Source organism: Lithobates pipiens, unplaced genomic scaffold (genome assembly GCF_037356315.1).
Source record: "Lithobates pipiens isolate NorthernLeopardFrog02 unplaced genomic scaffold, aLitPip1_a1.2 Scaffold_8, whole genome shotgun sequence".
Lineage (NCBI taxonomy): Eukaryota > Metazoa > Chordata > Amphibia > Anura > Ranidae > Lithobates > Lithobates pipiens.
Genome location: NW_027507903.1, coordinates 555,793,640 through 555,813,791, shown reverse-complemented (window position 1 = coordinate 555,813,791; position 20,152 = coordinate 555,793,640). Strand labels below are relative to the sequence as shown.

The 20,152-nt window shown below is 42.9% G+C and overlaps 1 protein-coding gene across 1 annotated transcript in view; it reads left to right on the top strand.

Moving 5' to 3' along the window:
• Nucleotides 1-20,152, top strand: part of ADAM9 (ADAM metallopeptidase domain 9) — a 171,467-nt gene that overhangs the window by 75,236 nt on the left and 76,079 nt on the right. Inside the window, exon 4 of the mRNA XM_077469959.1 lies at nucleotides 5,852-5,930. Coding sequence (XP_077326085.1) covers nucleotides 5,852-5,930 — 79 coding nt within the window. The remainder of the gene's footprint in view (nucleotides 1-5,851; nucleotides 5,931-20,152) is intronic.

Sequence of the window (20,152 nt, the reverse complement as noted above, 5' to 3'; positions counted from 1 at the left end):
TCGCCTATGGTCTGAGTGGAAGTTCCGTTTTTGTAGTGCCTACTGTAATTTTTGGAACCTCCCGAAGCTCTGCTTTAGGCTGGTTTCACACGGGCTGTTTAATCAGGTCCACCGGTCAGTTTTTCAGTTTGTATGGTATAGCGATACACCCCCCGGCATCTGATCTAATTGTGTCTGCCAAAAAAAACGCATCAGATGACAGTCGGATAACATCGGTTATCGGCATGGAGGAGCGGACATGGATCAGTCATCCCCCGGCTCAGTGGGAAGATCCCCTGCTGAGCAGGCAGATGTGGACTACGGACATGCCCGTGTGAAACCAGCCTTAAAGCTCATGCACACTGCATCTCAAAGAAGCTGCTCCTACAGGCTTTTGAGCTTTTTGAGCTCATTTTTTTTCTGCTTGTTAACTCCTCTCCATGTTAGCCAATGTGTCCATGCACACTGTGGCTTTTTCAGGAGTTTACAGGCATATGCTCCTACAGCCAGAAAAAAACGCCCCATCAAATTCACATTGTTGAGAACAGGATAATTTCTTATACAAGTACATGGCACATATCAGGGATATGAAGATCTGGGGTAACAAACTATTTACCCCCATACACTTAAAGTGGATGTAAACCCTCTCCTATACCCTGTGAAGTGAACAGCCCCAGATGATACATAGAGGTTAACCAAAACTCCCTACATAGGTTTTACGTGTATATCTGCAATCTTCAGCTTGCTATATTCTTTATAAAGTGAACATCATGTTAGAGATTCTTTTCTTCCTGTTCAGCACTAGGAGTGGACTCTTGGCATACGCTGTGTGATAGCTGATTAGAGGAAAGACACACACCCCCTCTCCACATAGGCAAAAGAAAGGAAGTTATGTGCTGTGAATAGAATAGCTCCCTGCTAATCTATTTATAGCACCCACCCGACACAAATTTCAGGCTGGTTTTATCTCAGTTGTCAGAGAACTTGTCAGAGGTTACGGAGCAACAGAAACACACAGGACTTTATGCTTTGGATAGAGATAAGAAAACACTACAGATATACAATATCTCACAAAGGTGAGAACACCCCTCACATGTAAATATTTTATTATATTTTTTCATATGACAACGCTGAAGAAATTACTTTGCTACAATGTAAAGTAGCTTCGCTGTGGAGGAGGGTGCAGAGGACACAGCCGACAATAGAAGCCCCATAGTAAGTCTGTGGGTGATGTCATTTCCCATTAATTGTCAGCTGTGTCCTCTGCAGAGCTTCCACCGCTGGAGACCAGACTGGATCGGCTTCAAAAAAGGTATGTATACTGATTTCTTCTTTATAGGGTTAGTTAGGTTAGGCATATATCGTGAATGTCTGTAGATTTTGCAATTTTAGTGTTAGGGTGGACTTATCCTTTAACTGAACTCCTAGACCTTGCCAAAGAACAAAGAACCCAAACACTTCTCTAACCTCTAACGATAACTATCTCCTGTTCTGCAACATACTCCCTTTATATGGTGCCATAGGACTGTTCTGATATCATGTAGTTCCTCACAGCATGCATCATCAAGATCCTAACACCAGGTAAACAATCTGTAGACCAACTAAGCTTCAAGATAGTCATCTTCTGATAACCTAAGCAAAGCTAATTAGGGTTGTAAATACACATGTATCACTGGTAAGCCTGCAGAAACATAATTTGACATTTCGTAGCTACAGCTCTGTGAGTCATAAACGGTTACCTATTTTCTACTTTAACCTATTGCCGCCCATATAGCGCATATGTTCAGCAGAAAACAGTATGGCCTTTAACGCCTACATGCCACACATATGTATTCATAGACGGCTGAGTTTCAGTGTTAAAAGCAAGCTCACTACAGGCTTTCAGAACCATGACACAGCTGTCATAGATCGGTGCTTCTCAACCTTAGTCCTCAAGTATCCCCAACAGGCCATGTTTTCAGGATTTCCTTTACTTTGCTTTAAATCAATATCAATGACATGGTATTGATGAGCGCTATTTTATCTAAAGGAACTTCCCAAAACTTGGCCTGTTGGGGGTACTTGAGGACTGAGGTTGAGAACCACTATCCTAGACAAATCTTGGTCTCCAGTAATGATTGAGAGCTGGCACGATGGGCTTCTGATCAAGTGACTACTGTGACAGTCAATCACAGTGATTATGTGATCAAGCAGTCCAGGCATAAAGACCCAGTTAAAGGCATTTTAACAAGAGAAATCGAACTCAAAGGTGGAAATAAATCAATAGTTACTAGCACACCAATAGATATAAATCTGGAAATAAGTGCTGGGCTCATTAGACAAATAGAAAATAAATATAGATCATGAAGTAAAAAGTCCAAAACCGTATGATGACGGTCTACCAAGGGTACTCATTAGTGTAAAAGCATCTTAGAATCACGAATTTAAAATGGCAAAAGTACTCCCAAATATAAACAGGCTAAAGCTTTTGAACAGTACAAGCCGATCCCGGGAATCGAACGGGCCGCTTCTGGACGTCACGAATGTCAGCTCCTCCGATTTCATCACATATACCGTCTTCCGGATGATGGTTTTACACTGAGGAGTACCCTTGTTTGTTTTTTTTTGCACATGAATGCTTTGGAGGTTACTATTAAAGACCTGTGTGGGATGTCATCTGGTGTCGCGGAGGATCCCTTTGACATAAGTGCATTTTGACATCTCTTAAAAAGAGGGTCAAAACATTTTGGTAAGCGTATTCATATATGGTGGAGGATCTCTGAGTGGGAGGACCTTAACGTATTTGTGGTTACACTTTACACAAGAGCTTTATATTTCTGCACTGCTTTTCGATGGTGGGCTGTCATCACACTGGTTTGAGAGACGAGATATATTTGTGCTTAAATCCCAATAGCTTGTACGTGCATTTAAACTATCAGGTGCTAAAGGGGTGTGACCACATATTAACACTACAAATTCAGGATGGACCCTCTGCACACTGCTATACACCCTCTCCAGAGAACTATGCAATGAAAAACAGGGATTTTTAGTTCACACATATTGCAAAAAAAATACCCCACTGAAGAAGTCCACACGAGGACAATACACATTTGAAGTTAGGAGCTAGCAGTTGATGCTATCCCATGACCATTCCCAACCAGATGGGGGAAAGCCAGTGGATTAATGACTTTGCAGAATCCAGCTGGCACAGTGCCTTTTCTATGTGAGTGAGAGATTGTAAGTTTTTTTTTGGCAATATAACTGTTTTTATCGATCACTAGATGGTATGTTTTCTGTTTAAGGCCTCATGCACACGGACGTTTTTACAGCCGCTTTTTTGAGCGTTTTTTGCAGCTTAAAAAGGCCTGTCCATGTTAGTCTATGGCTTCATGCCCACCTAGGCGTTTTTGAGCTGCAAATGGCATAGGCGTTTTTAAGCTGTAAAAAAAACCCAGGACCAGTGCGTTCCCTGGCGTGGAGCTAGAGCTGTAAAAACGCGAATTGCGGGAAAACGCTCATAAACGCGCAACATATTTTCTTTGTTTTCTGAGTGCTATAGCCAAGAGATGTGTTTCTTTAAAAACGCTACTTAACACTAACGCTAAAAAACGCGCAAAACCGCCAATGCAAAACGCGGTAAAAATCGCGCTTTTAACGCCGATTTTTCCAGGCGTCGGAGCTAGCTTTGCAGCCAGTTTTTTAAAACGTCCGTGTGCATGAGCACTTATATCTAAAGGGGAACGTTCACTCTCTGGTAAAACATGAGTCCTGGCTAGAGGTGAGCTGCTAGAGAGCACTGGTGGTGGATTGCATGAGCACCTGTTTGTGATTTATTTGATCGTTACACTCAGAGGTGGCAAGAACATTGGATAGAAGGATTTATTCAGCCCTTTTATATATATATTTATATATATATATATTATATATATATATATATATATATATATATATATATATATATATAATAATAATTCTGTCACGTTTTTGGGACATTTGTGTAGATTTAAGTGTTAAATAATAACTAATAAACTGCTTTGGTTTTTCTATTGATTTTTTTTCCACATTTATGGGACATTTGTGTAGATGTATTTGTTCACTTATATGACTTTTTAGCATTTTGGCATTTTTTTTGTGCAAGATTTTTGTTGCACAATAATTGTATGAATACTTTAGGACAGGGGTATGCAACCTGCGGGCTGTGCCAGACCCGCTGCTGCTAAATATCCGGCCCGTCAGTACACATGATGAATTCACGTGCACCCAGTCCCCGGACTTTTTAATCTGGTCAGCTTTCTTGGGATAACAACCGATGCGTCCAAGAAGACGCTCGGCTATTATGCCTTACAGCAGGAGGGAACCCACCAGGAGACCAGAGACCCGAATGAAGTCGGAATCGGCTTAGATCAGGTCTAGGATCTAGTAACCTGACATCACTTCCGGTTTACCGAAGACTTAAAGGTGCCACATTGTTTAAAAATGACAGCATTCAAAACAGCCAAACTTGGTGTTTTGAATACTTTTAAGTGCAAAGGAGGGATTTGGGGTCTTTATAGACCCCAGCTCCCTTCATAAAGAGTACATGTTGCTGCCTACTACTGTCACAAGGGATGTTTACATTCCTTCTGACAGCAATAAGACCTCATGCACACTCAACGTTTTTGGACATTTTTACAGCAGCTGTTTTTGGCTTCGGACATTTTTTTTCTACAGTCGGTAAACTCCCCATCATGTTATCCTATGTGTCAATGCACACATAGGCAGTTATCAGCAGTTTTTGGCTGGGGCGTTTTTTGGCTTTAAAAAAAAGCCCAAAATGAGTGGGTTCTGAGAGGAGGTTTTCAACTGTAAAAACACTCTAACGTCAAAAAACGCAGATAAACGTTCAAAATGCGTCTCACCAGCGTAAGGCCGCCTCTGTAACTCTAAACTGGTAACCTGTAAAAAAATTGAAAGCGTCGCCTATGGAGAATTTTAGGTGCAGTAGTTTGTCGCTATTCCATTGTGTGTGCAATTTTAAAGCTTAACATGGGGGGGCACTGTGTAATATGTAGGGGGGGCTGTGTGATGTAAAGGGGTCCAGTGATACGGGAGCTGTGTAATGTAAAGCGATCCAGATTATTATCTTAATTTATTAGCAGGTGAGTGCGCCCTCCACACATTCACATCCCATTGAATCCAGCCCTTGAGTGGAAAAAGGTTGCTGACCTCCTCTTTAGGAGATGATTGTGCTGCACTAATTTTATGTTTTATATTGCAATACATGTTTAAGCTGGCCAAGCAATCCCTCTTAAGGCCAGTCCTACACCGCTCTGCCACTGCAAATGCTGCTGTTGACACCATGCCAACATGGGGCATACTGACACAAGATGGGGGGAGAGGTTCTAGGTTCAGGTCTGGTCACTTGGTTTGGACCTTTTACTTATGAACTATATTTACTATTTGTCTAATGAGCACAGCCCTTTTTTCACTAATTAAAAGCATGCCTTAACTGGGTGGGAAGGGGTTAATAAGTACCTTTCCAACTTTTTTTTTTTTTGTTCCCTATCCTTGTAGCATCCCACTGATGCTGATCTCCTGCAGCCACTTCACATATCTGTGCAGCCTAGTGATGGCCATATGGCATTTTTCAGGGCAGGTATCCTAGAGATGACGACACTGGGGCCACTGGATTCCTCTGGTTCAAAAAACATGTATGTGCGCTAGCTGTGCTGCGTGAACAGATTGTGAAGCATTCCAAACCCTACACAACTCTAAAAGAACTAAAAACTACATTATAATATGAAACATGCAGTTTCAGGACTACGCAGAAGGAATGTGTACATTGCATGTTGAATTAGAGATTTAACCTGTCATACTATGTTGATTATTTACATTATATTTCCTGTTCTAACAGAGATTTGTTGGCCAAAGATTTCACGGTATATACATATGCAGAAAATGGAACAAGATTGGCAAGTCCGCTACAAAAAGAGGTATGTGTGCTTACTAATGAAAACTCGGTGTTGTAATAAATTTAAGCTTACCTATGGTGTCTCTATTTGTTATGTGCCCTTTGTCACTTTATAGAACTGTGGGATCATGTTATTGGAAAGCTTTTGAACCTCTGCGCTACATGACATGTAATTTGTCACTATATATTGCTGTGAGATCAACTTTAGGTATTTGGTTATGTTGCTTAACCACTTAAGCCCCGGACCATTTTGCTGGCCAAAGACCGGAACACTTTTTGCGATTCGGCACTGCCTCGCTTTAACCGACAATTGCGTGGTCGTGCAACGTGGCTCCCAAACAAAATTGGCGTATTTTTTCCCCCACAAATAGAGCTTTCTTTTGGTGGTATTATTTTTTGCTATAAACAGAAAAATAGCGACAATTTCGAAAAAAAATGCATTATTTTTTGCTTTTTGCTAGTGATGCACCGAAATTTCGGCCGCCGAAAATGCCCTTTTCGGCAATTTGCCGAAAGAGAAAAACGGCCGATAATGGAGCCGAAAATGGGGCGTGGCCTGGTGGGGGCGGGGCCCCAGTCTCTGACCACCTCCTGTACCGTGTCCCCAGTCTCTGACCACCTCCTGTACCGTGTCCCCAGTCTCTGACCACCTCCTGTACCGTGTCCCCAGTCTCTGACCACCTCCTGTACCGTGTCCCCAGTCTCTGACCACCTCCTGTACCGTGTCCCCAGTCTCTGACCACCTCCTGTACCGTGTCCCCAGTCTCTGACCACCTCCTGTACCATGTCCGCAGTCTCTGACCACCTCCTGTATAAAAATATTTTTTAAAAACAGTCCTTTTCGGTATCGGTGCTGTTTCGGTATCGGTTTCGGTTTTCGGCCTAGTGTATTTTTCATTTTCGGTATCGGTTTCGGCACCAAAAAACCCATTCGGTGCATCCCTACTTTTTGCTATAATATCCCCCAAAAATATATAAAAAAACCTTTTTTTTTTTATCCTCAGTTTAGGCCGATATGTATTCTTCTACATATTTTTGGTAAAAAAAAAAATGCAATAAGCGTTTTATTGATTGGTTTGCGCAAAAGTTATAGCGTCTACAAAACAGATTTATGGCATTTTTATTCATTGTTTTTTTTTTGTTTTTTTTTTACTAGTAATGGCGGCGATCAGCGATTTTCTTTCTTTTTTTTTTTTTTCGTGACTGCGACATTATGACGGATAAGTCAGACAATTTTGGTGCTTTTTTGGGACCACTCACATTTATACAGCGATCAGTGCGATTAAAATTGCATTGATTACTGTGTAAATGTGACTGCCAGTGAAGGGGTTAACACTAGGTGGCGCTGTAGGGGTTAAATGTGTCCTAGGGATGTGTTCTAACTGTAGGGGGCTAGCTGTGACACATTACTGATCATAGCTCTCGATCACAGGGAGCTATGATCAGTGACACTGGCACTAGGCAGAACAGGGAGATGCTTGTTTACATTAGCATCTCCCCGTTCTTCCTCTCCATGAGACGATCGCGGGTATCCCTGCGGACATCGAGTTCGCAGGACCCGCAACCCGACTCACGGAGCCCCCAGCTGGCGCGCATCACGATGGCCGGGAGCTCCATGGTCGAAGGGATGTACAGGTACGCCCATTTGCCCAGCTGTGCCATTCTGCCAACATACATCAGTGTGCGAAGGTCGGGAACCGGTTAAAGTGTTACTAAACCCAGGACCCTGCATTCATTATATCTTGTCTCCCACAGTACACAGAACATGGAAACCCAATTGTTTTTGTAAATATAAAGTGTTAAATTATTTTTCTTATCAGCAGCATATAGCAGCCTTGTGACTTCTATCAGTGTCTGTTGTAGGAGTTTTCATTCTACTCTGACTGTCCTATGAGGCTGCAGGGCCCCTGACCCTCTGTCTCGACAGTGCAGATTGGCCCTGTGCCAATCACATGTACCCTCACAAAAACGAAAAAATCAAGAAAAACCCTCTAGCAATACACACCTAACTGAGCATGTGCAGAGTGCCCCCAAGGCTTTGTACTTGTCAGGAGATGGATTGCGGTACAGTAAAAGAAGGGAGGATCAGAGAAGTCAGGATCAAATAGCCTTTTTACACAATGCAAATGATTAACCCCTTAGGTTCCACAGTAGTAGAGTAGAACAAGCATGCTTTACTGCAGATACAGGCTGATTTTACTGTTGCAGGTTTTTAGTATATCTAAAATTAAAAAAAAATTCTAGCTTCGGATAAAGTAGGGTATTGTTGAAAACCCTGTCAGTCCTTTTTTTTTATTTATTAACTGTGTTCCCTTGTGGACACTGTGGGGCCAATCACTGAATTATAGTGGCATGTGCGCTTTCTGTCTGCCATCATTCAGCATCGAGGAAACATCACCTAGATACTGCTCCTGCTTGCAATAGTTATGTGGCACTCCAGTCTGTGATCAGTTCCTGTTGCCCACCTGCTGAGACTTTGGTCAGATCAAGCAATCTCATTCTCACCCTAATCTGGTACCAGCTTTCAGGGTTGCATAAGTACCTGAGGCATTGCCACATACTCTGAGCATTACTTTGCTTTTTTTTTAATCAAATAGAGTTTTATTGAAAGAACAATAGAGGAAAATAAGCAGTACAGTTTACAAAATCTTGTACATATTAAACTTACACCTTCAAAACGTTGGTATGTAGGAACAAATAATTTCTACTCAGTACAGCATCGCACCTCTTGGATCGGACAACAATAAACCATTCAAACCGAGACCTGCTATGAGGAGTGGATATCCCGGGTGCCATACTCCCTACAGTGCCTCCCCTTTACAGAAGTAGTCCGTCCATAATTAGATCAACCGGAGCCAATGCAGGAACGTCTATTGTGCCCAGATTTTGTCAAATTTTTTCACACTCCCCCCTGTTTTGATAAATGTACTTTTCCAGCCTAATAGTATCACCCATTTGGTTCAGCCACTCCTTTACCGTGGGGGTTCTACTGATTTCCAGTGTCTCAAGATTAATTTCCTAGCCTGGAAGAGAGCCCTAGCTATTGCTAGTCTAGAGGGTTCCTCCTCAGGGATATTGTCTATAATTCCCAGCAAGCACAGTTTAGGGGGTCCAATAAGCTTGACCTGAAATACCCGGTTAATGGTTTCCAGCACCTCCTTCCAGTAGATATGCAATTTAGGGCACCTCCATAGCATGTGGATCAAGTCACTGTGTTCTCTCATATATCTTGTACAGAAAGGATCATCTCGCACACCCATTCTCACTATATTGGCGGTCTGTGTAGACGTGGCCCCTTATATTGGCGGTCTGTGTAGACGTGACCCCTTATATTGGCGGTCTGTGTAGACGTGACCCCTTATATTGGCAGGCTGTGTAGAGGTGACCCCTTATATTGGTGGTCTGTGTAGACGTGACCCCTTATATTGGCGGTCTGTGTAGACGTGACCCCTTATATTGGCGGTCTGTGTAGACGGGACCCCTTATTTTGGCGGTCTGTGTAGACGGGACCCCTTATTTTGGCGGTCTGTGTAGACGGGACCCCTTATATTGGCGGTCTGTGTAGACGGGACCCCTTATATTGGCGGTCTGTGTAGACGTGACCCCTTATATTGGCGGTCTGTGTAGACGTGACCCCTTATATTGGCGGTCTGTGTAGACGTGACCCCATACATGGAGAGTCAGTGTAGTCAGGTCAATCTGGCACTGCTATCTCTTGAGGAACCCCAGGGTCCCACTGAACACTGTTTGAGAAAGGCTTTGTTACTTAAACTTTTTTTTTTTTGTGAACCTACTGCATGTTAAAAACAGTGGTGTAATGTAATGTTGATTTCAACCTTTTATGACTTGACTTCTGTGGTCAAAGATCTTGGAAAGATTACTGTAAAATGTTTCGCACACAAGGGTTCCGTGGTTGCGTTGATCTAGTTGCATATGTACAGTGAAATTACAGAAACCAAATCGAACTGTAACTTCCCTCTTTTACTTCCCTTTTTTCTTTTTTTAGTTTTTCTAGTGAACAATGAGCACCCAATATGGAATGAACTCAATATGGGATGATTAAGAGGCCACATATTCTTTATAAAGAAGCTGTCTTATGCTGCAATTTCTTCTGACTGCTGTTTTTTCAGAGCATTCACCAATCTATAAAAGAACCCCACACGTCTCTGAAGAAATGGTAGTGTTTCAGGGTTACCAACCCAGGACTTTTTTTCAGTGGGAACGTGGGGGAACACAATTCCGGCACCTCCAGCACTGAATGTATGCAATGGCAAGGGGTACTGGGGTGTGATGGAGGGTCTACTGATGATAGCTGCTGGGGTATCTATTGTTGCTGGAGGGAGTGGAAGCAAGCAGGCATTTTTGGCCCCATAGACTTCAATAGGAGTGCCTGTAAAAGTGAGACACGTGTTTTTTGTGCCTTTTTCTCCCCTTGCCCAGTCCAGAAAACAAATGTATAAAACTTGATTGATTTGAAAAAAAAAAGTGATCTTACAAAGCTTGCAACTGGCCCAGAAAACCCACTTCAAAATCGCCAGGAATATACTCTGCAGGCCAAAATGTCTGGAAAAGGTAGTTATCTGATGACCTGACAGAGAATTAAGAAACCGATTTAGGTAAAGCTGTTAAAGAGGGAATCATTTATTAGCCAGAGTCTTTAAATTTTTCCACCCATCATCAAGTTAAACCTATGACCTAGAGATGAGCTCAGATGTGTTTTGGATGCTCTTTCAAAGCTCATTGGTTGAGTTTGCCAGGAAGCTGTCACCTGTAATGGGCCAATACTGCAGTGGGAGCGTTCCCCACCCCTCAGCCACACCTATACGAGTGACGCTAGTCTTGTGGCTGTGGGGTGGGAAATGTCATGGTCACAGATGACTAGCGCATGCAGTGGGGTTTGGAAGAGCATCCAAATACACCTGAGCTCATCTCTACAGTGATCCTGAAGGGTGGAGATGCCAGAAACTGTTGTTCAGTGCACTTACCTGTGTTTCTTTATTTGTAACGTAGCAGAAAATAAACATATGGTTTGGATTTGTCACATGGTTGTTTGGGATCCATTTCTTGGATACCATCTCTTCTTAAAAGTACCTGGGAACCCATTTGATGTTTTTTACCCACTGGACATCTATCACTTTCCCAGAAAAGCTCACCACTATTTTGAACTATACAGTATCTCACAAAAGTGAGTACTCCCCTCACATTTTTGTAAATATTTTAATTTATCTTTTCATGTGACAACACTGAAGAAATGACACTTTGCTACAATGTAAAGTAGTGAGTGTACAGCTTGTATAAAAGTGTAAATTTGCTGTACCCTCAAAATAGCTCAACACACAGCCATTAATGTTTAAACCGCTGGCAACAAAAGTGAGTACACCCCTAAGTGAAAATGTCCAAATTGTGCCCAAATTGTCAATATTTTGTGTGGCCACCATTATTTTGCCTTCACCCTCTTGGACATGGCGTTCACCAGAGCTTCACAGGTTGCCACTGGAGTCCTCTTCCACTCCTCCATGACAACATCACAGAGCTGGTGGATGTTAGAGACCTTGCACTCCTCCACCTTCCATTTGAGGATGCCCCACAGATGCTCAATGTGGCTGGAGACATGCTTGGCCAGTCCATCACCTTTACCCTCAGCTTCTATAGCAAAACATTGGTCATCTTAGCCCTTGTACACACGGTCCGAGAATCCGTCGGAATGTGTCCTATCGGACCGTGTTGTCGGATAATCCGACTGTGTGTGGTATGCATCGGACTGATTCCGTCGGACCCAATTTTCCAACATGTTGGAAATATTTCCCGACCAACTGGTTCGATCGGACATGCTCCGATCATGTGTAGAGAATTTTGATCGGACCAAGTGCCACGCATGCTCAGATCAAATTCCTACATCAAAGCTATTGGCTACTAGCCTGAACGTAGTCCCATCGTAACGAAATTACGTCATCACGTTCTGAATGATCAGATTTTTCGACAACTTAGTCCAACCGTGTGTATGCAACAGTTTCGGACAAGATCCGACGGATTTGGTTGTCGAAATCTCCGACCGTGTGTACAGAGTTGTGTTTGGGGTTGTTATCATGTTGGAATACTGCCCTGTGCCCCAGTCTCCAAAGGGAGGGGATCATGCTTTGCTTCAGTATGTCACAGTACATGTTGGCATTCATGGTTCCCGCAATGAACTGTAGCTCCCCAGAGTCGGCAGCACTCATGCAGCCCCAGACCCTGACACTCCCACCACCATGCTAGACTGTGTAGGCAAGACACACTTGTCTTTGTACTCCTCACCTGTTTGCCGCCACATACGCTTGACACCATCTGAACCAAATAAGTTTATTTTGGTCTCAAAGACCACAGGACATGGTTCCAGTAATCCATGTCCTTAGTCTGCTTGTCTTCAGCAAACTGTTTGCGGGCTTTCATGTACATCATCTTTAGAAGAGTCAAAAGGTGTGTACTAATGTGCTAACAAAGCAATCTGTGCTGACTATGAGTGCTAAATGGAAATAAAAAGCAGCTAAACTTCTAAAGTGTTACCAACACCCATAAACACGGTGTATAAAAAGTGAAGTAGCACTAGTTAAACCAATATAGTAAACAGGTCAATAAATATCTGACCAATTATCAACAAGGGATATACGTATCCATGAACAGTGATTAGTGAGTTCAAAGAAATAATAATAATCCCACAACACGTGATCTAAATCAATATAAATAAAAATGCAATAAATTCTGATGTGAGAAAAAAAATAAAAATCTATTTGAATAAGGTGCAATGTAGATGAAATATAAAGTGCAATATTGGAAAAAAATATAATCCACAGAATATAAACAATCCAAATAAAAAAATTAAATAAAAAAATATATATATGATATGAATAGTCCAATGAATAGTGAACTAATGCTCTAAAAATGCACTATAAGTAAAGTGCAGTGCCTTGTGCAAAAATTGGCATATCATCCAGAAACGAGGCTCATAAAGATCAAATAGAAAAAATATATAGAAATAAATACATAAGTAAATAATTAAAATAGAGTAGTGACTCCAAATAGTCTTGCAACAATATCACTCTTTTTCTATAAAGACAAATGGGAGTGTGGGGGAAAAGAGCTGTTGTGGAAGTCCAACAAAGGTAATCATATAGTTCAAATAGAAAGAAAACAGAAAACAGACTTCTGTCGCCAATTAGTCCTGCAATAATAATACTCTTTTCCTATCAAGACAAAAGTGTGTGTGGGGGGGGGGGGGGGGGGGGTGACAGGTATGGGAGTCCATCAAAAGGCAAATTCAGCAGTCCACTTTGGAATGTAGAAAAAACACATATAGCTTGATACAATCCTCCCCCAGTGGTGCCAGACCCTTACCTCACACAAAGACTCCAGATGGGTCTAGTAGTGCATCAAAAGCCGTTCAGGCTGTGGCTCAGGATCCTTCTCAAACATCCAGAGCAGCCTTTCTCAACCTTTTCAACACAGAGGAACCCTTGAAAAAGTTCTCCAGTCTCAGGGGGAACCCCTGCTAAAAAATGTGAAATCTACAACTCGCGATACAATAGTGTGATGGTCAGTGGGAAGAGATTGTTACACTTGTGGTCATTGGGAAGAATTACCTTGTTACAGATGGCTAAAAAGATCAATGGTGTCAGTGGGAACCATTGAGAGGCAGAAATTGCTCAATGCTGAAGGAACCTCTAGCAACCTTTGGAGGAACCCTGGTTGAGAATCACTGGTCCAGAGGGTCACTGTGCTGGTTCCCGATCTCCAGGATCTCTTGTCCTAATGGGAATGTCTCCAGACACCACAATCTCACAGACAAAAGAAAAAAGGAAGGTCCTCCTCCATGGTGTAGTATTGTTAAAAATTATATTTTCACATTTATTTAAAAGAATGGTTTACATAAAAAAATGGAGGCACAGGCCAGACAAAAAAACAGCATGTAAGGCAAAAAACACAACAGGTCTTCCGGTCACAGCCATAGCCGGAAGTGCTCCTCTCAACGCGTTGCGTCACAACACATGTGACTTTCTCAAGGGTAATGCTGCTGAGTGAACTTGGTGAGCTTAAATAACGAAGATAATCATAATTGGAGGCAGATAATTGAAGATTTAAGACTTTATGCAAATGAGACGGAAGCAAAGGATCACTAATCTAATGGTGGACCCAGAATAGTATAAATATACGAAAACCTACAAATTAAAATATATATAAAAAACCCAAGGTGAATGGTAAACAAAACAAAGTATAAAAACTCGCATCAACGGAAAAAAAAATCTTGCATCAGAATGTATTGCATTTTTATTTATATTGATTTAGATCACGTGTTGTGGGATTATCATTCATATTTCTTTGAGCTTACTTATCACTGTTCATGGATGCGTATATCCCTTGTTGGTAATTGGTCATATATTTATTCACCTGTTTACTAGATTGGTTTAAATAGCGCTACTTCACTTTTTATACACATCTTTAGAAGAGGCTTCCTTCTGGGACGACAGCCATGCAGATCAATTTGATGCAGTGTGCGGTGTATGGTTTGAGCACTTACAGGCTGTCCCCCCCACCCCTTCAACCTCTGCAGCAATGCTGGCAGCACTCATACGTCTATTTCCCAAAGACAACCTCTGGATATGACACTGCTCACATGCACTCAACTTCTTTGGTCGACCATGGCGAGGCCTGTTCTGAGTGGATCCTGTCCTGTTAAACCGCTGTATGGTCCTAGCTACTGTGCTGCAGCTCAGTTTCAAGGTCTTGGCAAACTTCTTATAGCCTAGGCCATCGTTATGTAGAGCAACAATTAATTTTTTCAGATCCTCAGAGAGTTCTTTGCCATGAGGTGTCATGTTGAACTTCCAGTGACCAGTATGAGAGAGTGAGAGCAATGACACCAAATTTAACACAACTGCTCCCCATTCACACCTGAGGCCTTGTAACACCAAGGAGTCACATGACACCGGGGAGGGAAAATGGCTAATTGGGCCTAATTTGAACAATGGTGTACATACTTTTGTTGCCAGCGGTTTAGACATTAATGGCTGTGTGTTGAGTTATTTTGAGGGGACAGCAAATTTACACTGTTATATAAGCTGTGCACTTACTACTTTACATTGTAGAAAAGTGCAATTTCTTCAGTGTTGTCACATGAAAAAACATAATAAAATATTTACAAAGATGTGAGGGGTGTACTCACTTTTGTGATATACTGTATATGGTGAATCACATATATACACAATTACAGGCCCACCTTTTACTGTTCAAGATGTGATTTTAATTCATCTCCATTAACAATGCTATTATTCACTACCCTCTTGTGAGTGCAAAGATGGAGGTAGACACTCAGTAAATGGCATAATTAAGGTGGAGTTGCGCACACACACAAAAAATAAAAAATGATTAAAGTTCCTAAAAAAAATTTAAAAGTTTGGAATTTTTTTTTTTTAACTTGCCTCTAAATGCCTGTTGCTAGGGGGTCCCTCGTAGTCTGCCTCCTTCAGTGCCTGGGCTGGTGACATCACTTCCCCTTGGTGCAGGAAGGGCTCAGCTCTGCCCCTCCCTCCTGTCAGTCATCTGGGACACGTGACAGGTCCCAGATGACTGCGCGGCCACTCAAGGTGCGCGGTGCCGCTCGCGCACGCACAGTGGGGGCCTGGCTGTGAAGCCACAACTGGATGCCCACAGTTGCAATGCCGGCGCTGCCAAGCAGAGGGGTGGACGAGCAGAGCGTCGACCCCCCCCCCCCCGCATCGCTGGACCCTGAGACAGGTAAGTGTTCAATTATTAAAAGTCAGCAGCTGCAGCATTTGTAGCTGCTGACTTTTTAAAAAAAAAGTTTCAAATGGAAACTGCTCTTTAAGTATGCTTTGATGATTTAGCTCTGGCATTTGAAAGGGATCCCCATAGATGAAGGAAGGATCTGTTTAGTTGACTTGAAGGCCTGGTGTCCTTTTATTGATCGAATGTAAAGAGGCCACACTTAACTTTTATTGATGGCTTGGAAAGAAATTGATCAGAGCTTTGGTCCGCTCCCCTCACCCACTCCAGCCCCTGAGTCCTAGAGCTCAGGTACCCCGCGTTGACCCCCGGCCTTGGTCAGAGAGTTATTGTTTAATAGTCTACACCCTAGGGTACATCCTTTCTGTGTTTATTCATGGAATTCTACATTGTGTCTATTGCTCATGTCCCCTGCGAGGGAATACTATGACTGTCCTCTATTCTATGTTTAAATAAAAATCATTGTACCAGAAAAATTGATCAGAGCTTGGCGATCAGAATTCCAAAAACAGTAGAAAACATCGGCTTAGAAGGTGCTCGTTCTTTCATTTCTTTGTACTTTTTTTTTTTTTTATAATCATGGCCTATATTGTGCCATGTCCTGTTGAGTTTTTTTTTTGTCAAGCCACAGGAATTGGTGATAAGAGAAAAGGACAGCGGAGGTCAGAGGCTGGCTGCATGTTTAGGAAATGAGCCAGTCTCCAGTAATCTGACTGAGTAATGAATACGGTTTTCCTGCTGCATAGATCATCAATCAGTTGTCTGACACATTTTCTTTCTGGGGTCATGTAATGTAAGGCTTGCAAAATGCACTTTTATTTCAGCTGACAAACAGGTCATCACTTTACAGCACTTTTTGCTGATCATTTTTCTTGTAGGTACTTGATAGTTATTTCTACATAATATGCACTTTTGAGAAATGCATGCTTTTCAGTGAACTTCATCATGTAAATACTCCTCAGATAAGTCCTCTCAAACATTGCCTTCTGTACTGTACATCGGAGGTGGCCATGATATGGAATACACGAGAGTTGGCCATTATAAATGGCCTAACTTCATAACTCCTAGTTGTCCTATATTTGTAGGGACTTGTTCCTCTTTCCTCCTCAATTTTCCCTCTGAGATATGCCAAATGGTACTTGTAATAAGGTAAGTAACACCAGGTCCTAAAACTGACCTCAAATATTACAACCGGATTCTTCCCATTTGCCAAAGACTTTTGTGGAAGCTCTCTGTGAAGGTTCTCATTTATCAAAGTTCTGGTATTGCTTGTAGTAGAAGTAGTTGGCCACATTCAGCTGGACTTGTTCCGTGATGTTGAAGATTTTTTTGTTAGCTTCCCTTAACCTCCCTGGCGGTATGATTCAGTCTGGAATAAGGTGCTGAAAGCGGTACAATTATTTTGCATGGAAATCTGGCTTTTATTTTGTAGTCCTGTAATTCTTAGGAATAACGCTCTGAAATCTCTTCAAACCAGAGTCTAGCGGACATCCCGGGTATGATAAAGTTTATAATATAATAAAGAATAATAAAAATTATTCAATAATGTAATCAAATCCAAAAAAAATGAAAAAGGGACATGTTTTGGTTGCTATGGACAATCTCCAAATTCCAAGCAGTAAAAAACAGTATTTATAATATAAAAGTGCATGCAGGGCATTGCACAAACCACTAGGGACAAAGGGGGTGTGTATTTTTTACTACAGCACGGTAATCTATAAGATTACAGTGCTGTGTGTGTTTTGTGTCTTTTTACATTTTTGAATTTGCCGCCGTTCTCCGCTCCCGTGCGTCGTAACGTCGCAGGGAACGGAGCTCGGCGGCATTCGGCACTGTGAATCGAGCGGAGGACAGCTCGATCACACAGCACGGGGGACATCGCTGGATCCAGGGGACAAGGTAAGTAACGTTACCTGTGTCCTCCCCTGCATCGAGCGGTGCAAGCCCGAGTCTGGCTCGGGGTTACCGCTATTGTAATTAAAATTCCAACCCGAGCCAGACTCGGGATTACCGCTAAGGAGGTTAAGCCTTTTCTATAATGAGTGATTGTCAGGAAAGTTTGGAATAAATGGCATAGAGGCCATCTATGTTAAATTAGAATAACTGAACATCGGTGGGGGGCTTTTGACTTCATTTGTCTTCCACATATAATGCAGGAGCCAGGAGTGCAGACCTCACTGGTGACATGGATTCTGGTAGTGAGCTGTGTATGCTAGGGTGCAGATTTCACTGGTGACATGGATACTGGTAGTGAGCTGTGGGTGCTGGGGTGCAGATCTCACTGGTGACATGAATACTGGAGAGTGAGCTGTGTGTGTCTGGCATGAAGATTTCACTGGTGACATGGATACTGGTAGTGAGCTGTGTGTGCTGGGGTGCAGATTTCACTGGTGACATGGATACTGGTAGTGAGCTGTGTGTGCTGGGGTGCAGATTTCACTGGTGACATGGATACTGGTAGTGAGCTGTGTGTGCTGTGGCGCAGATCTCACTGGTGACATGGATACTGGTAGTGAGCTGTGTGTGCTGGGGTGCAGATCTCACTGGTGACATGGATACTGGTAGTGAGCTGTGTGTGCTGGGGTGCAGATCTCACTGGTGACATGGATACTGGTAGTGAGCATTGTATGTGCTGGTGTGCAGATCTCACTAGTGACATGAATACTGGAGAGTGAGCTGTGTGTGTCTGGCGTGAAGACTTCACTGGTGACATGGATACTGGTAGTGAGCTGTGTGTGCTGGGGTGCAGATCTCACTGGTGATATGGATACTGGTAGTGAGCTGTGTGTGCTGTGGTGCAGATCTCCCTGGTGACATGGATACTGGTAGTGAGCTGTGTATGCTAGGGTGCAGATTTCACTGGTGACATGGATACTGGTAGTGAGCTGTGGGTGCTGGGGTGCAGATCTCACTGGTGACATGAATACTGGAGAGTGAGCTGTGTGTGTCTGGCATGAAGACTTCACTGGTGACATGGATACTGGTAGTGAGCTGTGTGTGCTGGGGTGCAGATCTCACTGGTGACGTAGATACTGGTAGTGAGCTATGTGTGCTGTGGCGCAGATCTCACTGGTGACATGGATACTGGAGAGTGAGCTGTGTGTGCTGGGGTGCAGATCTCACTGGTGACATGGATACTGGAGAGTGAGCTGTGTGTGCTGGGGTGCAGATCTCACTGGTGACATGGATTCTGGTAGTGAGCTGTGTGTGCTGTGGTGCAGATCTCCCTGGTGACATGGATACTGGTAGTGAGCATTGTATGTGCTGGGGTGCAGATCTCACTAGTGACATGAATACTGGAGAGTGAGCTGTGTATGCTAGGGTGCAGATTTCACTGGTGACATGGATACTGGTAGTGAGCTGTGTATGCTAGGGTGCAGATTTCACTGGTGACATGGATACTGGTAGTGAGCTGTGTATGCTAGGGTGCAGATTTCACTGGTGACATGGATACTGGTCGTGAGCTGTGTGTGCTGGTGTGCAGATCTCACTAGTGACATGAATACTGGAGAGTGAGCTGTGTGTGTCTGGCATGAAGACTTCACTGGTGACATGGATACTGGTAGTGAGCTGTGTGTGTCTGGCATGAAGACTTCACTGGTGACATGGATACTGGTAGTGAGCTGTGTGTGTCTGGCATGAAGACTTCACTGGTGACATGGATACTGGTAGTGAGCTGTGTGTGTCTGGCATGAAGACTTCACTGGTGACATGGATACTGGTAGTGAGCTGTGTGTGTCTGGCATGAAGACTTCACTGGTGACATGGATACTGGTAGTGAGCTGTGTGTGTCTGGCATGAAGACTTCACTGGTGACATGGATACTGGTAGTGAGCTGTGGTGCAGATCTCACTGGTGACATGGATACTGGAGAGTGAGCTGGTAGTGTGTGCTGGTGTGCAGTTCAATCTAGTGATGGAATATTGGGCGTTGAGGTGTATACGTTTTTTAAAGTGCACTTCCTAAGCCTTATTCACACTGATACGTTCAAACCTGTGTTTGTATGCGTTTAGAAGATATTTCTAAGCAAATATAAATGTGTGTAATGATTTTTCAACAGTGCCATTCACACTGTGCATTTACCTGCATTTAGGTGCAGTCAGATTAGCTGCTTTTTCAAGAAAATAAAATTCTGTCTCTCCAGGATTTGATTAGGCTCTATAAAATAATCTAAATGCATGTGAATGCGGCTAAACCTGCCTTAAAGCAGGAACATCTAAATGCAGACAGTGATGGCTCCTTCCAGCAGGATAATGCACCGTCACAAAGCTCAATTCATCTCACCACTGGTTTCTTGAACATGACAATGAGATCACTGTACTCCAATGGCCTCCAGTCACCAGATCTCCTCCAATGGAGCACCTTTGGGATGTGGTGGAAAGGGAGATTTGCATCATGGATGTGCAGCCAACAAATCTGCAGCAAGTGCATGATGTTATGTCAATGTGGACCAAAATCTCTGAGGAA